Source organism: Dasypus novemcinctus, chromosome X (genome assembly GCF_030445035.2).
Source record: "Dasypus novemcinctus isolate mDasNov1 chromosome X, mDasNov1.1.hap2, whole genome shotgun sequence".
Lineage (NCBI taxonomy): Eukaryota > Metazoa > Chordata > Mammalia > Cingulata > Dasypodidae > Dasypus > Dasypus novemcinctus.
Genome location: NC_080704.1, coordinates 187,527,775 through 187,541,479, shown reverse-complemented (window position 1 = coordinate 187,541,479; position 13,705 = coordinate 187,527,775). Strand labels below are relative to the sequence as shown.

The following is a 13,705-nucleotide window of genomic DNA, read 5'->3' as shown; positions in this document are numbered from 1 at the left end:
TTTCTTTTTCTTGCGTCATCTTGTTTTGTCAGCTCTCTGTGTGTGCGGCACCACTTCTGGGCAGGCTGCACTTTCTTTCATGCTGGGCGACTCTCCTTATGGGGTGCACTCCTTGTGCGTGGGGCTCCCCTACGCAGGGTATACCCCTGTGTGGGGCAGCACTCCTTGCGGTGCATCAGCACTGCACATGGGCCAGCTTCGCACGGGTCGAGGCCCGGGGTTTGAATCGCGGACCTCCCATGTGGTAGACAGGCACCCTAACCACTGGGCCAAGTCCGCTTCCCATTAATGTTGTAGTTTTGATGTTGGAGTTTAATGCTGAAGCTGGAGCCCCAGGGAGAGAGACAGAGCCGTTCACCTGATAGTCTATAGCTGACCTTGTGGAGAGAGGCAAAGCCTAGAGAGCCTCATAATCTACGGCTGGCCTTGTGGAGGAAACAGAGGAGCTGAGCCCAGAGGAACCCAGGAAGCCTGAACCCTCACAGATGCTGGCAGCCATCTTGCTCCAACACGTGGAAATAGACTTTGGGGAGGGAAGTAACCTATGCTTTAATGGCCAGGTATCTGTAAGCTCCTACCCCAAATAAATACCCTTTATAAAAGCCAACCAATTTCTGGTATTTTGCATCAGCACCCCTTTAGCTGACTAATACAGCTACTATCACCAACACTATTCAACATTGTATTGGAGGTCCTAGTCAGTACAATAAAGAATTAATAGATAGAAGGTTTGGAAAGAAGAAATAATATTGTTATCAGTTATAGATGACATTAATTACAAACAAAAAGTTGAAAAGAATCTACAGACAAGCTATTAGAATTAATAAGGAAATTTAGTAAGATCACTGAATACAAGGTCAATATTAAAAAATAAAATTTAACTGAGCATTTACAATAGAATAGAAATATCATAAACCTAGGAATAAAACTAACAAAATACATACAAGAACTGTAGAGAGACAATCTAAAAAACATTGTTGAGAAGAATTAAATACTCAGATGAATGGAAGAATTTAACAAGTTTATTGTTTGGAAAACAATATTTTAAATATGTCAATTCTTCTCAAAATTTTGTGGGGAACTGAGGAGGAATCAGCAAAAGAAACGGAAGGATTGGCAGTGGACTGAGAATAGACCACTGAATTTGGTAACATAGAAGAATTTGGGGCAAGGCAAAAACCCGATGGCATGGGGTCAAGAGAGAAAGGATTTTAAAACAATGAATAGAGACAATTCTTGAGTTTAAAGGGAAGGAGAGAAATGGAGCAATAGGTTGAGAGAGAAGTAATGTCAAGAAAGCGTTTGTTTTGTCTTCCAGAGAGGAGAAATAACCACAAGTTCGTATTGTGATGGAAATGACTCAAGGAGAAGTTCTGTTTGATGTTTTGTGGTTTTTCAAAATAAATTGCTCTTGACTAGGGTGTAATAAGGAAATCTTCAAGTGTAAAATATAGAGTATTTTATTATTTTTATTCTGCATCATCTAAAAAACTTAGTTAATAGTATGTTTATTTTCCCTCAGCATATATGTCTTAAACCTTTTTTTCTTTTTTTAATTTATTTATTTATTTTGTCTTTTTTTAAAGATACATAGAGATCACAAAAAATGTTACATTAAAAAATATAAGAGGTTCCCATATACCCCACTTCCCACCTCTCCCCCCCACTCCTCCCACATCAACCTTTCATCAGTGTGGCACATTCATTGCATTTGGTGCATACATTTTGCAGCATTGCTACACTGCTTGGATTATAGTTTACATTGTTGTTTACACTGTACGCCAGTCCATTCAGTGGCTTATGGCAGGATATATAAGGTCCTACATCTGTCCCTGCAATATCATTTAGGACAACATGAAGTCCCCAAACTGTCCCCATATCACATCTCTTCTTCCCTCTCCCTGCCCCCAGCAACTACATGCTTTCCTATTCCTTGAAAAGGGGAACCGCTTTTCTCTTTCTAGGTATTTGTCCATCCTGTGACTACTTTGAGGAATAATCTTCCATTAGCACTTTGCATGGCTGCCTCCTTCTCATTCGTTTTTTTTTTTTTTTTACTAAAGTTGATTTTCTTTTCTTTTTTCTTTGTTTTTTAAAAGTTACTTTAAAAAAATATGAGGTCCCCATATACTCCCCACCCCCCTCACCCCACTCCTCCCACATCAACAACCTCTTTCACCATCGTGGGACATTCATTGCATTTGGTGAATACATTTTGGAGCACTGCTGCACCGCATGGATTATAGTTTACATTGTAGTTTACACTCTCCCCCAGTCCACCCAGTTGGTTATGGCAGGACATACAACGTCCAGCATCAGTCCCTGCAGTACCACCCAGGACAACTCCAAGTCCTGAAAATGCCCCCACATCACATCTCTTCTTCCCTCTCCCTACCCTCAGCAGCTACCATGGCCACTTTCTCCACATCAATGCTACAATTTCTTCCATTACTAATCACAATAGTTCCATAAGCTTTTAGTTCTTCCTGAAACTTTTCCCTTCCTGCCTCTCTACCTTCCCCCAAGGCTTTCTCTATCACAGTGCACTTTTTACTGTTCATTACTTAGGATTATTATTATCACTATCTGAAGATCTCTACTGATTATCTGTCTTCCTGGCTTTCACTGTTCTATCTAGTGTCAAAGGCCATCAATAAGTCAATAAATATTTGTTGAATGAAGAAATGAAATACAGTATCATACAGAAATATATGAAATACATATTAAAAAACTATTTTCAGCAATATTACTGAACATAATGACCTATATGCAAATGCCAATATTTAACATTTACTATGTAAATATTCAACTACAATGGATTTTCACTGCTTTTAAATAAAGTAAAATATTTTCATTATTAATTTTCAACGTTTCAGAATATTTACACCCAATAAATCTATTTTCAATGGTTATTAGTTAAAATGGAATTTTTCAAGAAGTCATTCTTGCATATATTTCTAATATAGAAAATACTATATAATGTATTAATCAAGTTTCAAAATATCTTAGACTTTCATAAAATGATATTAATTCAAATGAATCTCCAAAAAAATATTAAGTGTCTACTGTGCTCCTATTCTAGAAACTGGAAATAAAAGATCAGTAAAGCAGATATTCTCTGCCTCTTAGTGCTTATGAAAGGAGAAGCACAGGATGATACGTGAATATATCAAGAAAATTTAACTTCATCTAAGGAGTCAAGAAACACTCCTCTACGCTAGTTAAGTTGTGACTTATACACTGTTAGACTATGGGGATTGGGACTGTGGAAGAGAGGGGAAGAGCATTTCAGATTGGAGAATTAGAAATATCCTGGGGGATGTTCCAAGTAAGTGAAACAACTCCAGTATGCCAGAGTTGGCAAGAGTGAAATAAAATGAGGCTTTAAAAAGCTTTATCCTCAGACAACAGGAAGTTACTGAAAGGTTTTGAACAAGGGAATGCCATGATTATATTTGGTTTTTAAAAAAATTGCTCTTGCTGCAATACGGATAATGGATTAAAGGTGTACAAGAATGGATGCAAGGGGACCAGTTATAGGATAAGTCATAGAGGAATGTGGGGATGAACATAAGGGAAAGAAGAAATAACTGGAGATGGATAAATCTTCAGGAGGAGAGAAAAGCAGAAGTACCAGAACAATAATGGCAGTGTTTACTGTGAACCAGATCCTGTTCTAAGCACCCTATGCATATTAACTCATTTAAGCCTGACAAAAAACCTTACGAAAATCAGGAAGCTGAGGCACAGAGAAGTTAAGTGATCTGCCTAAAGTCACACAGTCCATGAGTTGTAGAGTGAAATTTGAAATCAAATACTCTGGCTCCATCGTCAACTTTTTAAAAATCACAGTGATTTAAGAGTAAAAGTGGTTTAAACTGGCCACAGATTTTCAGTAGAATTGGTTCAAGCAATTGGGGATAGGCAGTCTTAGTCTGTTGGTAATCAAGCCTTTAAAAAACAGTAGTATCCCTAAACACCCTATCCTCTACTCAAGAGTCACATTCAGATCAGACAGTCTCCACAGCTTGTGCTTTTAACCTCTACATTTAACTGTCTTTTAATATCTGTTCTAAGCACCGATGATTCCCAAACCACAAGGATTCAGAACAGTGACAGTAGTTACTCTACTTGTCTACAAGTGTACAGTTTTTGCTATGCATCTGGTTTTAATTAAAGGACTTATGTTTGTCATAGATTTGGTCAAACTCACCCATTGAGAATGCAGAAGGTATGTCCATTGAAAAAATGTGTACATAAGAAATAGAAAAACAGTATTTAAAATCAATACAGTTAAGGATTTAAGTTAAATTAAAAACAAATTTAAATTCAAATACATAAAAACCTATGATAATACAGCGCATTATTACATGGATTTATGTGTAGAGTACAGAATCAAATAACACCACTGAGCCCATTAAAAAACAGAATATGGTCAAAATGAGTAGTCTATGATGGTAAATATTTACTATCCAGCTCTGTAGGAAAAAAAGAGAGAGGACTGCCTTGTGGTGCTTGCCCATTTCTGTAGTGTAAATGCTCCCATCATAGCCAATTTCAAGCTACCCATGTAGCTAGCTCACAAAATTCCTGAAAATTTAACAATTGACTCTCACAAGCTGGTATTAGTTCCAGCACACCACTGAGCTATGAGGTTAACTAACCTTAAGGGATTACAAAAGAATTCCACCTTAAGCATTATAAAGTATCACACATATAACCATATGTATGTATGGATATATGTATGGACATATGTATTTCTTTGTAAAATCTTTATTTAATAGGTAATAATTTGCAGGTACAAATTCAAAAGTTACAAAATTGTATGCAGTGAAAACTCTCCCAAACATCCCTGTCCATGAACCATCAAGTTCTTGGCATCAGACTGTTTTACTCCTTTCTTATATATCCTTCCAGAGAAGTATTCTACAAGAAATGGTAATTTTTCTTTTCTCTACTTTTAAAAACAAAGGTGGTAGAATCTCAGACTTTGTTCTCCACATTGTTCTTTTCCACCTTTAACGATACATCTTGGAGACTGTTCCATTTCAGTACATAAAAACCACCCCCTTATTGACAGCCATTTTGCTTTTACAGTGTTGCAATGGATACACTTATGTATACATCATTTCACAACTGTGAATAAATATGTTGGATAAATTCCTATAACTGAAAGTGCTGGATCAAAGACTCTGCTTCAGGCAGTAGCAGCAGACGTAGTGGGTAGTTAATCAGTGGAAGTAGTCTATCCTCAATTATTACTGACATAAACATGTAATAAAATCATATTACCTGAAAACCAAGCTCTACTTGCTGAAGCTTTTACAACTGGAGTATTTGGGATGGAGGGAATCAACGCATGCTGGAGACTTAGGAGAAAACAAGAAAGATGAGGCAATCTAGAGAATAAATAGAATCACATATATCCTGCACAGCAGCAGCTACATTTCTTTAATTCATCCATCCATCTAACCACCTATCCATACAACTATATATCAACTATATATCTATTTGAGATACAGAGATAATTAAGAAATGGTTGATGGACTTGCTGTCTAATAGAGGGTGATTCTATAATTCAACTACAATCAACAAAGTGTAATGAATGAATAATACATAAACCTTGCAGAAATTTTGAACAATATATAAAATTACAAGAAGAAAATCGAAATCACCCAGTTCTCCACTCAGAAATACCTAATGTGAGGCATATCTGTCATTCAATTTGTATGCATATGCATATACAGAGTACATATATGTACTCTGTATGTGCATGTGTATTTATATATCTACACTGAATGTTATGCACACTGTTTTGTGAATGAAGTTTTCCATGTTATTAAATAATCTAGAACAGTTATTCTCAACCAGGGGAGCCCCTAGGGGAGGAAATGAAATTCTTCAAAAGAGGGAGATATTCCTATCCCTACCTCTGACTTTGAGAACCACTGAGTATAATTTTAAAATGTTCCTTTGGGAAGTATAGCATTCTTATGAATAGTATGAAATCCCACAAAAGTTTGAAAAACTGTTCCATATCATCATTTCAAATACATGAATAATATTCCATCATATGAAATCCCATAATGTATTTGGTCAATCTCATATTGTTGAACATTTTGGATGAGGGAAAGTATTTAGAGGGAAATACAATTAATTTATAATAAGACATTTATTGCTTACCTGTAAGGAGGCAAAAAGTCATTTTTCTCTTCCAAAGAAGCGAAATGCTGTTTCAGTGCTTCAAGTAAACTGTGGGGTGCCTAAAAATAAAGTTATAATGAATTTTCTGATGAAAATAGTTGTAATAGTTTGATATAGTTATGAATTCCAAAAATAAATATTGGATTATAATATTTAATCTAGTCTGTACCTGGGCATGATTAAATTATGATTAGGGCTTTGATTGGGCCATGTGATTAGGGTATTGAGTCCCCGCCCCTTGGTGGGTGAGGACTCACAGATAAAAGGCATGGCAAAGGACAGAGTTGGAGGGTTTTTGATGTTGGAGTTTTGATGTTGGCATTTGGTGCTGAAGCCTTAAGCTGGAGCCCCGGGAAATAGGCTCACAGAGGAAAAAGGAGCAAGCCCCAGGAAGAGAGGAACGCTGAGACTAGGAAGAAGCAAGCCCTGGGAATAGAAGAACCCTGAATCCAGAGAGAAGCCTGAGGAAGGGGGGAGCCCAGGAATCCTGAACCCATGCAGACAGTGGCAATCATCTTGCTCAAACACGTGAAAATAGACTTTGGTAAGACTAAAGTTACATAAAGCTATGGCCGGGTATCTGTAAACTCCTACCCCAAATAAATATCCTTTATAAAAACCAACCAATTTCAACTGCTTTGGCTGACTCATACAACAGTTATTATGAATTTTATATTTTATGATATAATTATAATTATTTTCTGATAGTTCTTAGTAAATTGATCTAAATTATAAATGAGATTTTGAAAAAAATTAAGACATTTCTATAGCAAATGCTGATAGTTTGACCATTAAACCTAAATAATTGTTACATGTAAATTCATTATTAAAAGCAGCATCTTGGTATCAAATCAGATTTTCAAGACTGACATACAGTTTAAAGATGAGAAAAAGAAAAACCTCTTAAAATAATCAAAGGAATACTAAAATAGCAATCCCCTGAAGAGAAGACATTGAGTTTGGAATTGTCCATTATTTGTGATTCATTCAAGAGTCACCAGATCACTACCTATATTTAAGTAAAACATTAAGCGTAGTGGAGAAGAAGGAAACAGAAATAGAGAAAAAAAGGGGGCAGAGAATTTCATTCATATTAGCAAATAAGCAATATCACATAAATGAAGACAAATCCAGGTGCCTTCTAACAGAGGTCACAATAAGGGAAAATGGAAGTGAATTACTTAATATTTTTAATATTTATAACCAGAAACACTACAAAATGCCATGGTCTGGAAAAGGCAGTGATTTAAGTTAGACCTCTCACAATAAAGCTGGCTTATTCACCTATAATTGACTACAGGAATGAATATTTAATTTTTTAAGCTAAAAAGCAAATGGTGTAATGTTATATGCCATGGTTAACATGCTTTGTCTCAGCTCATAAATGTCCAACTGTAACGAGATCCTTGTGTAGAATACAACTCTGAATCCTCCAGGGTCAAGTCACAAAAGGTATGAGATGTTCAGGCAGAGTAGAGAAGGAAATGATTTGAGGGAATATGCTCAGGATGACTCTATGACTTTAAAAAAAGGGAACAGTCATGATCCTGAAACTCGTGTGACTTCAAAAATTAAGCAAAAGGTTTAAAGTGAATAGGTTCAAAAAGTCAAACAACAGCTAAGCTGACTTGAGGGATATAATAGGAATCACAAAGTCCTAGGAATTCCAACTACAACATCCCTGATAAGGTTATATCAGGAGTACTTATAGAGATCAACTGACAACCTCTGGAAGCCATCCAGTATATTGCTAGATTGCTGTTACATCAAAGGAAAATCTATCTTCCTGTTCTTCCAAAGTAGAACAAAATAGAAAACACCCATTTGCTCTTCTAAAAATACTTTCTTGCCAATATTCTCAAATGCTTTGCTTTTTTGTCCTTAACAAGACCCCAACCCTGGACTAATCTAACTGACTTTGTTTTCTCACTAAGGCTTATGAGGATACCTGGGGAGAATTAGACAATGATAGAGAATGGTATCACTATGAAATCTGATTTTTAAAAAAATCTAAAACAGGTTTGCTGTGGTGCCCAGCAAACCTTTCACATATGTACACTTTCCTTTTGCAGTCTCCAAAACAGCTATTTAGAACCTCAACCTTGAGGTAATCAGATGATCACTACTGATCATCAGTGAGAAAAAAGAAGCCATGAAAGAGGACACCACCACGCCTCAACTTTCAAGCCATAAGCATTCTGAAAAGGCATTTTCTTTTCAGAACAGCCACACCAGACAATTATCCATTCCCATAAGAAGTTTTGTTTTATAAAGAAAAGTGGGAGTGCTGAAATAGAGAAAAAAAGATAACAGTCTAAAAATGGTGAAAGTTGCTAAATTGGCACATTGGTAGCCTACAGAGATATTCACTTTTTTAAAAACTGAAGAAGCAGACAATACTTCCTTTTTAAGTGCACATAAAAGTTGTAAAATCAAAGCAAGCACAAAAGTTATCAGTATTTCAAGAAGGTTGGTTGGAAACATTCTTTTTCGTTTGATTTGCTTTCACACAATTCACTTACAGCTATAAATCTGTGGAAACACTGCTATGCTCTCTTTCCCTATCTAACGTAACCCTGTATTTCACTCCATTCCAGGATTTCCAGGACTCCGGAGAAAGCACTTCCCAGGAGCAGTTTTGCACACAGAAGACCCTGACAAATTACTTTCTGTACTGGCTAAGGTCCAGGGAGCAGTATACTGATAAGGAACTCTTTTGGTAAGAAGACTTGATTTATGGTGGAATGAATGGAGATTTTTTGTGGAAGTTTACCAAGATCCCTGCCTTTTGCAGCCTTTCCCACAGCCATGTACTTCATTTCTGACCCAGAGGTCCTGGGGACCAGAGCTGAGGTAAGGAGGTGAGAGGGTGAACCAATGGGAAATGCGGCCCTCCACCAGAGGGCTACTCATGTTAGTGTTCCCTTTAGAGCTCTGGCCACAGGCGCTGCACACTGGAGTCTGAGGCCAGGAGGCCAAGTGCAAGTCAGTTAAAGCTCATCTGTGCCCATGACAGCTGAGCTGTGGTACCCTTCACACCCTACTACTCCCCTCAGGGAAGTGGGGTCAAAGTAGAGGTCCGCGTACAGGTACCTGTTTGTATTTATCTGTATACAAGGGAATGTTTATGCTATGTATACTTGAGATGGCAAATTTCTCTTCTTCAAAGATTTATTAGAAGTCTTCAGACAGAACTTCCTTCTTCTCTGCCACCAAACTAACAATGTATTGGCATCTGCAACCTCACCTCCTTTCCTCCTCTGTACTCCTATCTGAGGTCACCACTACCATTTGCTTTCTGGGTTCAATGTCTGCTCATTCTCTAGGGGACCTGACTCAATCTATTACCCCTCCTTCCCCCTCCATCTTCATGGGCTTCTTCCTGTACACATCATGGTCGCCTGATCCAGGCACTGCTCTCTGTTCCACATGTACTATCTTAGATAATCCTTCATTCCTCAAGTCCCAACCCAGGCAGATCTGCCATGCCAGAATCAGGGCCCTGGTTGGGAAGGACATGGGATGAAGACAGCTAGGGGGATGGCCCTGAAAGAACTGAATCTCCAGATTCCATGAAAACCTCAAAGCCTGAATAAGTGCCCCTCCTCCCTTCTTAGGGATGATACAGAGGCTTCTACGCCACACTTTATATGGCCCCTTAGGCTTTTTGGCCTATAACTATGGTTAAGTCACAGCATACTCCACCCAGGGAAAGGCTTCTGATGACATCATGGTAAATGGACCAGAGGAACAGGAAGTGGGCAGTAGAGTGGAGACCTAACAAAGATACATGTGCTCCAGAGGTTGCAAGATAAACCCTAAAAAATTCAGGAGCCTTCCACACTATTAAAAATTTTTAAAGTTTAGTGTTCAGGGGCATACCAGGACATCTCATCCAAAATAGAGGATAAAGTATTACAACTTGTACCCTCCACCATGAAAAGGAAACATAATACCTGGTAAGCCTCTTTGGGTGCTGGAGGCAGCATATTTCCACACTGGGGAATACTGCTCTGGTCCCTATCCCAGGTGACATTAAAGCCTGCCACCTTAGATTGGGTCCCTCAGCAGGAAAGAGATCTGTAGCAAGTGCAGACTGGCACAACAGCAGGGTCAGACAGCCAAGCAGGCTGTGTGAGCAAGTTGTCAGACCCCCATCTCAACAGGACAAAGTCTCTTTTATAAGACCAACAGTCACAGATCTGTTCAGAATACACCATACTAATATATGTGTATATATATATATATATATATATATATATATATATATATATAAATGCTACTAATTGGGAATTGAAAATATATGTAAGTATATGACAAAGGACAGAGTATCTGATGATGAACATAAACAGAAAAACATAAAGACAAAAGAGTCATTTAAGTACATAGAGGTATACTCACCTGATTAATATATGGAATGTCTCTCTGATCAATGCCAACTTGCTGAATTCATACAAAAAGGGGGGAAAAATAAATATTACTGCAGGGAGGGCAACAAAGAAAAGTAACTGTGAGGCCAATGTGTACATGAAAGAGAAAATACTACCAAGACCAGGAATGCTTTCTTGGGCTGGTACCTACCTAGATCAAGAAAAAACATGTCAGGCTAAAGTATGCCTTGTACATTTAAGCACAAACTTGTATTTCTCCTAAGGACAAGAATCTAAAAGAAAAGACATGCCAGATATTGAGTGTTGATGTTTTGGAAAGAGCTAAGCTGCATTTGGGATATCATAAAATGCATTCTAATTTTTTAAGTTGTCATAAGTCATCTGTTGTTCATATTGTTCTTCTGTATGTGTCATGTCTTTTTTCTCTCTTTCTGCTTCATCTTTGGTTTTCAGCAGTTTGGATATTGCTTTCCTAGGTGTGGTTCTCTTTGTATTTATTCCTCTTAAGTTCCTCTGTCAGAAGAGAAAGTGAGCCCACACAGAGAATCAGGGCGAATGAGGGTTCGCTTCATGTGTTTCCTTCTCACAGTGATCAGAGACCTTCTCTCCCTATTGTTCAATGCCTGAAATGATGTATCTCAAATATATTTTGGTACAGTCAGAATTATTTCTAGTGAAAGGGTAAGCTTGGCACCACTTATCCTCATGGCTGCAAGCAGAAGTTCCTGTAAGATTAGTTTTGAACAAAAGTTCATTGTAGAGTACTTTTGAAGTACCTTATTTCAGTTTTCAGTTTTACTATTTGCAAACTATTTAAAACTACTACCAATATCAGCATGTTCATGTGGTGGTGGTGGTGGGGGGAGAGGTTTATCTACACCTGACACTACACTAATGCAGAAAGGAGAAGAAAAGCTTTGGGTAGAAATGGGTTTATGTACCTCTGCAACTTTCAGGAATTTTGCCAGTTTGTTCATTCTTCCAAGGAACTTGATGTAAATATCCAAACTTTCTTCGCATTGATACTTCCTCATGTCAAAATACTTGTCTGAAAATTTAAAAGTCACAATACTATAATTATTTATATACCATGAATGAACCAATATCTTAGCAATTTTAAAGTTTCACTCCATTCTGAGTATTCTATTTTAAGCTGATTCTAGATATTATTTTCACTTGTTTGAAACAATTATAGCTTGATCCAGTTATTTTCTGTCTTAATAAGAAATAACACTGCTCAGTCTCTATAATCAACAGATTTTTATGCATGCCAAGCACTAATGCTAGGAATATGCACGGAACTTAATAGTATAAATAGATAGTTTAGATTTAATTTTTACAACTTCTAGTCTATCAAGCTCCGAAGCTCTTTGAGGGAAGAGGGGGAAGAGGTTGTGTTCCTACTCTTTTATATCCCCACAAATGTACCAGGTACTTCTTCAGTGTAAAAAAATATTTCAAATTCCCTATCAATAAAGTTTGGAGAACCTATCTCATGAAATGAATCATTCATTAGAATCAAATGATCACAGAAATTTCCTGAAAAGGTTAAGAAATATATGCTTTATATAATTAATAAAATTAATTATGTTATAGGCAATGCCATCAGAGAAAAGTCAGAACTATACTCTTTGACTTTGGTGGAAGTGGGTCTTAATGTTTAGTGTATAAATATGGCAATTTCCCAGAAATATCTGTTTGTACCTATAAAACAAATGAAAAATTCTGAGGCTGAAAAAGCATTATACAACCAAGATAATTCCAACCATCTGCCCCATGGGACCTAGGACCCCTCTCAATTAGAAACTGAGTGGGTATCACCATCCCAAAATCCTCAAGATTAGGGAATGAACAAGGTTAAAGTAGACTTATTAGTCTATATAGATATTATTATTCTAGTAATGGAAGAACTTTTATTATTGATAGAAAGGTAGTGGCCTCCAGAGGTTCTGAGAGGAGGGAGAGGGAAGAATAGGTGCAACATGGGGATGTTTTTGGGACATTGGATTTGTCCTGCATGACACTGCAGTGATGGATACAAGCCATCATATATTTTGTCATAATTACAAAATTGTGAGGGACTGAGTGTAAATTATAATGTAAACCGTAATCCATGGTTAGTAGCAATGCTTCAATATGTGTTCATCAATTGTAACAAATGTACCACACTAACAAAGGAAGTTGTTAATGTGGGAAAGTGTGGGAGGGGGAGGGAGTGGGGCATATGGGAATCCCTTATATGTTTTATGTAGATTTATGTAAACTAAAGCTTCTTTAAAAATAATAAAAAAGCAGTATAGGGAAGTGGCTGTGGCTCAATCAGCTGGGCTTCCATCTACCATATGGGAGGCCCTGGGTTTGCATCCCGGGACTTCCTAGTGAAGGCATGTCCGCCCGAATGCTGAGGAGAGTGGTCGGCCCAGGCACGGCAGAGTGCCATCTGGCCCTCAAGCGCTGCGAAGAACTGACTCAGTAAAGTGACACAACAAAAAGGGAGACAAGTAAAAATGCAGAAAAGCATGCAGCAAATGGATACAGAGAGCAGACACACGCAAAACCCGCAAGGGAGGGATAATTTTATAAAAGCAGTATAATGTCTCATTATTTTAAAATATACATGGCCCTGCAAGTCTCTTCTATTTTGAATCGAAAACAAATATGAGACTAAACATAAAGAAAAAAGATTATATAAATATGCTTCTACTATTTATTTTTTAAAAGAAATGTTTATTCTTTGGCTTACCTAGCAGATTAAGGATCCCCTCATTATAGGCTGCAAAGAGCCGAAGAGAATCCTTAAAGAGAAGCATGAAAGCAGCATGTATTATGCCATTAGTTAGCTCTTCAGGATTTGCCTGAAAATTAAATGAAAGACTAATCACTACCACAGCTTAGAAAAATTCTTTCTCCCACCTATCATCAAACAATACAATTTACCAATATTTTAAAAGGGTTTATAAAGGTCTTACATTAAAATTAAGAAGAGCATCAAATTGGATCTGGATAACTGGAAGTGTGTTTAGCAGATCTTTTGTATTCAAGGTTCTCATCATGCCGTCCATCCTATCAAAGATAAAAGAACTTCATATTCATCAATATTTAGGAATTCA

The 13,705-nt window shown here is 37.3% G+C and overlaps 1 protein-coding gene across 1 annotated transcript in view; it reads right to left on the bottom strand.

Annotated features, from left to right (window-relative positions):
- The window catches only part of LOC131277101 (phosphatidylinositol-binding clathrin assembly protein-like), a 62,334-nt gene that overhangs the window by 42,711 nt on the left and 5,918 nt on the right, over positions 1-13,705 (bottom strand). The window contains exons 5-10 of the mRNA XM_058290985.2: positions 13,565-13,658; positions 13,339-13,450; positions 11,537-11,643; positions 10,606-10,647; positions 6,184-6,263; positions 5,293-5,369 (exon numbers count right to left, since the gene is read on the bottom strand). Of these exons, the coding sequence (XP_058146968.1) occupies positions 5,293-5,369; positions 6,184-6,263; positions 10,606-10,647; positions 11,537-11,643; positions 13,339-13,450; positions 13,565-13,658 (512 nt within the window). The remainder of the gene's footprint in view (positions 1-5,292; positions 5,370-6,183; positions 6,264-10,605; positions 10,648-11,536; positions 11,644-13,338; positions 13,451-13,564; positions 13,659-13,705) is intronic.